This window comes from Rosa rugosa, chromosome 1, assembly GCF_958449725.1.
Source record: "Rosa rugosa chromosome 1, drRosRugo1.1, whole genome shotgun sequence".
Lineage (NCBI taxonomy): Eukaryota > Viridiplantae > Streptophyta > Magnoliopsida > Rosales > Rosaceae > Rosa > Rosa rugosa.
The window spans coordinates 57199121-57204271 of record NC_084820.1 but is presented as its reverse complement, the minus strand read 5'-3'; the positions used below and the strand labels follow the sequence as shown (position 1 = coordinate 57204271).

At 42.3% G+C, this 5151-nt stretch overlaps 1 protein-coding gene across 1 annotated transcript; it reads right to left on the bottom strand.

Moving 5' to 3' along the window:
- Positions 1 to 490: 490 nt before the first annotated feature.
- Positions 491 to 4309, bottom strand: LOC133725620 (RNA-binding KH domain-containing protein RCF3). The gene is made up of 7 exons (XM_062152954.1): positions 3708 to 4309; positions 2536 to 2964; positions 2098 to 2349; positions 1626 to 2009; positions 1406 to 1482; positions 1014 to 1125; positions 491 to 900 (listed from the first exon to the last, which is right to left on the bottom strand). Exons 1-7 carry the CDS (start codon positions 4143 to 4145, stop codon positions 757 to 759), a joined length of 1836 nt encoding a protein of 611 aa, XP_062008938.1. The 5' UTR covers positions 4146 to 4309; the 3' UTR covers positions 491 to 756.
- Between the last annotated feature and the right edge of the window lie 842 nt (positions 4310 to 5151).

The window sequence follows — 5151 nt, the reverse complement described above, 5'->3', positions numbered from 1 at the left end:
TTTGCATCTCAGTATTGTCAGTGCGGTTTCCTACAGTCCTCATGTAACACGTCTTCTCATTTTCATACAAGAACAAAGAATAAAATTGAAGTGAATTTTTTCGCATATGAAGGGATCATCTATCCCTGTATTTTTGTGGAAGCTCCTCAGAATCCCAATGTCATTTTCCTCCCCATGTTCCTGCAGATGATATAACAAAGGAAGGAAGGAGCAAGTTAAACGGTTGAGTGTTCATCAATCCGTGTATGAACGAAGTATTTGCTGTTGAAACTCCTCTTTACCAAAGAGTGATCTTAGCTACCCAACACGGGTGTAGTAGCAACTTGTCTAGCTTCAAAGCCATTAGCTATGCCAAGTGACACTAATCAGGTAGTTACAGGTGCAACAACAAATATACAAGGTACCCCAAGTGGGCAAGTTGAGACAGGCGACCGTGATCCTTTACAAGAACAACAAATCGGGAGGTCAAGTCTCCAAAATGCAATTCATGAAGCTAAAGAAAATGAGAGCGTCTCTGCTAGTATTACCCAAGAAAATGGGGATAAGCTCTGGATATCATTGCCTTTAGGTGCTAATCAACACAAGTGAATTTCAATCAGACTAATAAAATGCTATGAACAGTACAAGACTGAGAATGATATAAACTATACGATGGGAAGTGGTGTGATGATTAGCCGTTGTGAAGGAGGAAAAATTCATATCCAGTCCATTCTTCTATGATCATGGCCCCTTGAATATAAACAGATTAAAAGATTGTCAGACTTGTGTCTGACCACAAAGGATGAAACCATGGATAAGGCTCTGAGCAGCATGTGTTTTATCTGGGGATCCGGATACTACAACTTGGGTTTCCAAAGATCCGGGTTTTGAATCATGAACAACTAAATTTGCACCTGATATCTGAGACGAAATATCCATGAAAAAGCGCATATTAAAAATAAATCCGCGGCTCATTACCAATTCTGTCTGTCACAGTATAAACTATAAAGTAATAACACGACGTGTAAACCTACCTGCCGAATCTGATTCAGATTACTGTTGTTCTCTCCATAAACGTGAGTCATGAATGCTTGAGGAATCATGATCTCGATGGTTGTGCTGGTTAACTGAGGTGGTTGACAGCCGCTGCTCAAATTTGCAGAAGTTAGTAATTCCAGTCAAGTTCATCTAACATTTTTGAAAGAAAATAATGGCACAAATGCACAATGATCCATTATTTCCACAACCATCCACATTCATGTTTACTGAGTTTAGCACAATATTCCCCACTACAACGACAAATTACTGAATTCACAAGATAAAAATGGCAAGCATCATAAACATGCTGTCAGCATGTGGGTGCACCTATAGCTAATCATAAAGACACAGCAGCAAAATGTTATTTCCATAGGCCACGAGATAGTACCTTCGTAGAGACCCACTCCTTGGAGCCAAGCCCAAATTAGCATCTCCAATTTCCCTTAGGTTTCCAGAGCTTACTCCCTAGAAAAATCCACAACCAAAAAACCAAAGGAAAAAAAGAAAAAAAAAAAGTTTGACTAAAACATTAGACAATTATAACGATAGGTCAAAATTCCCTCCATGATAGGTTAAGTATCAGGTTTTCAAAAGTACTAGGCACTAACCTGGGGAGTCCACGCTCTTGGAGAAGATCTCTCAAATGCCGGACCATGTCCTGGACGCTCACCACCATAAGAATATGGAACTCGGTCCATGTGAGATAGACCACTGTGATCCCCATGTGAAAATGGGGACTGGTGGTCTGGAGGTTGGGATCGAAAAGCAGAATGATCCATTCCATGATGGAATCCAACAGGTGAAGGATACGCACCAGGGGAGGTTGAATTATGCCTCGGTCTAAATGAGGGGGGAGGCATCTCAGGAAATGAAGACATGTACGGTGGGACACCAAAATTTGGATATGATTGTTTCATTGGGAATATGGCTTCACGAATCCTACTTGTGATATGAAAGAGTGCATCCTGTACAGACTGCAAGCTTCCAATAACCTGCCAAAAATCACCAAGGTATTATCTTAATAGCTATTTTAGCAAGAATAAGACCTGCAGTCCATCTGCGAATATAAGTACAAGCTACCTGTACAACGTCATCATGGTGGTAAGCAGATTTCTGAACTTGTTCTTTTGGAAAAATCCTAATACTAGCACCAGTAGCTCGCCTCATTTCATTAATAATGAAACCTCCTTTACCCAATAAACAACCTATCTGCTGTGGATGTAGGAGGAGCCTAGCCACTACTGCAGCACCAGGTTCAAATCCAATCTCCGCAATTCGATGATGCACACGCATAACAGCTTCTTGTGCGGGGGAATAATTTTGCTCAGGATTCTGCAAAACATCACAACCTTAAACTTGGATAGACTTTGGTTTTGTTGTTCTTTTTACTTTATTCCTTAAAATAAGAAATCAAACAATAAATAGTGTAAAGGCTGACAGAAAGCAATGTACTGCTGTATTGCTTCCGCCAGTACTAGTAAAATGGCAAGGCAAACCCAGTTAGTTGACTTCTCATACCTCTTGTGCAGATATGACAACAACCCGCTCATCCGAATCAGGTGCAGCATCAACAATCTTGATAGATGCACCTGTTTCACTTTGAAAAGTTCGTATAATGGAGCCACCTTTCCCTATCAGACTACCAACCTTATCATGTTGGCATAACAACTTAAATACCACCTCTTCTTCCATAGCCATTCGTTGACTGCTGTTATCTGGCGCAGAATTAGAAGAGTAACTCCTGGACTGATAATCTACAGCATTAAAGCTAGACACAAAACCCCGATGAGGAACAGAGTCAACTTGTGCAGGCATACCAGTTCCATGGATCGACCCCCCAGAAACTTTGGTAGCGCTAGAGTTGGTTGCATCTACCTTAGCATTATCCAGAAGGCAACCAGAAACAGACAGAAGTGCTTTCTTCACAGCTGAAAAGTCTCCTGTTATCTGCACATCAAATCCACCCGCATATGGCCTTAAGTAATGCAATTAGCACAACAGAAACAAACAAGTCATCTGCACCCCACATTATGTGCAGTGTGCTCTTTTTTAGCAAGTGTTGCCTGCTTTTGTTTTTGTTTACCCTTTCATTTAATGAATATTCTAATCTTGAGCAGTCCTACCATCTTAGACAAGAAAAGAAAAGAAAAAAAATGCAGGTGCTACCAAACACACTTTGTGCCTAGTTTTACCAGTGGTTCACATTGCAAATGCTATAGACCAATGAAATGCAGGTGCGCTTCACAACATAACTCCTTCACAGTCATACAAGAAGCAAAACTTAGGGAACAACATGTCAACGCACCCTTATTAAAGATCCATGGATCATGGTTCAGGTAATGAGGTGAACACATGAGAACCTAGCACATTATTCTGTTGAGAATAACTTCGGTCAGACATCTTCTTTTCAGTTTTCAGTATTGGTGGGACTATGTTCTTTGAGTGGTTACTGTATCACACCAGCATTACGTACCCATTTATCATTCTAAGGTGGTACGAGCCACTGAGCCTTCTACACAAGTGACTCTTCTGTTATTCCAGGTCCTCATAACACCATTTCAGGAAACTCATTCCATAAATCCTACTAAAACGATAAACTCGACTTAAACCAAAATGATCACATAAACAATAACTAATTGATCAGCCACATTAATGATTTGCCGGACCATGAAAGTTCAAAAGAGCATTACCTGAATCAACTCATCTCCGGCAGAAGCACAGGGCGGGATCTGATCTCTGGGAAAGACTCTAACTTGGGCCCCACTGTCCTGCCTCATCTTCTCCACCACCTTCCCTCCTCTCCCAAGCACACACCCAGCCTGGCCACTCCCAATCAACAACCTGCAGCAGCAAACCGACCCGTTACCGTTTTCGGGTTGGCCCAATTCATCCACCATCCTCTTGAAAACCCTAACCAGGGCCTGCTGGGCGGGCGATCCGTCTGGGGATTGGGGATTCGGGTCGGCGAGGATGACAACGACGCATTCGTCGCCGTGGGTCGGGTAATCGAATTGGACCTTGGCGCCGGGGACGGAGCCCAGTTTGCCGATCAGTGACCCGGCTTTCGAGGATGGGAAGAGCAGCCGGAACAGGGCGGTGGTGGAGCTCTCTGCTGATTGGGGTTCCATTTCAGCTGCGGCTACTGCTCTGCTCAGCAGTGCAGAATTTACAGTCGCGGCTTTAACCCAGTCGGTAATTTCAGTATCTAAGCTGTGTACAGAAGTGGGTAAGTTCACAGATACACTATTCCCTCCCGCTCAGAGGTAGAGGTACTCAGATGGCGCGGGTTCCTATCTCCCGCGCCATCTGGTCCGTTTGTTTTTATTTTTGTACTTTTAGCCTAATTTTGTTCTTTTGGGCCATGGACCAAAAAAAAAAATTTATAGGTTTGATCCTTAGCTAACTACGTCGCACTACCCACCCACCTCTCTACTTACATATAAAAACCCTAAAACGTATCTAACTATCTACTCATGATCGATCAAAAGTCAGACCTAGCTTAGTTATTCCTCCTTAGAGAAGTTTCAATTATAGTTTGTGTTTTAGAAGTTCATCAATTGCTGCTTAATTTCAGTAATCACTACTTCTCTGGTTATACTAATTACCATACTCCGTGCATATTATATATCTTTGTTTGGTCTTTTATTGCATGATCGATCTTAGGAAAATGCTTCCCCATGAGGTCATAAATGCCGTAGCACATGCAGTGCGATGTCCTTTCAAGCAATGTCAGTACCCCAATTGTCGTCGGGTCTATGCGCTTCTCCTTCATGGAAGTCGATGCCAAGTTCGTGTACCAGGAGGTTGTCTTCTCTGTAAGAAGATGTGGCTTCTCCTTTATCACCATGCTCTGTCTTGAAAAGAAGATGAGTGCTATGTGCCCCGTTGCAGGTTAGTGGACTTTCTTTTGTTTTCCTTCTATCTTAAACTAAATTTCGCGTCTAATACATGTATAAAATATATTTTGTATCAAAGTTGAACACTTGTTGTTATTTTAGAGATATAAGAGAAAAAATGAGGAAGAGGCTGCAGGCTGAGAAAGATGATGAGATTCATAACCAGGCTGCAGTACGGGCTGCACCAGGAGCCTGATGGAGAGATAGTGAGAAAGAGGGTTCCAAATCAACGGAGCTA

Coding starts and splice junctions, on each gene's coding strand:
- LOC133725620 (XM_062152954.1), bottom strand. CDS start 4,145: ATGGAACCCCAATCAGCAGAGAGCTCCACCACCGCCCTGTTCCGGCTG. Junction 2,965..3,707: donor CCGGAGATGAGTTGATTCAG/GTAATGCTCTTT, acceptor TTTGATGTGCAG/ATAACAGGAGACTTTTCAGC. Junction 1,483..1,625: donor CAAGAGCGTGGACTCCCCAG/GTTAGTGCCTAG, acceptor GGATTTTTCTAG/GGAGTAAGCTCTGGAAACCT.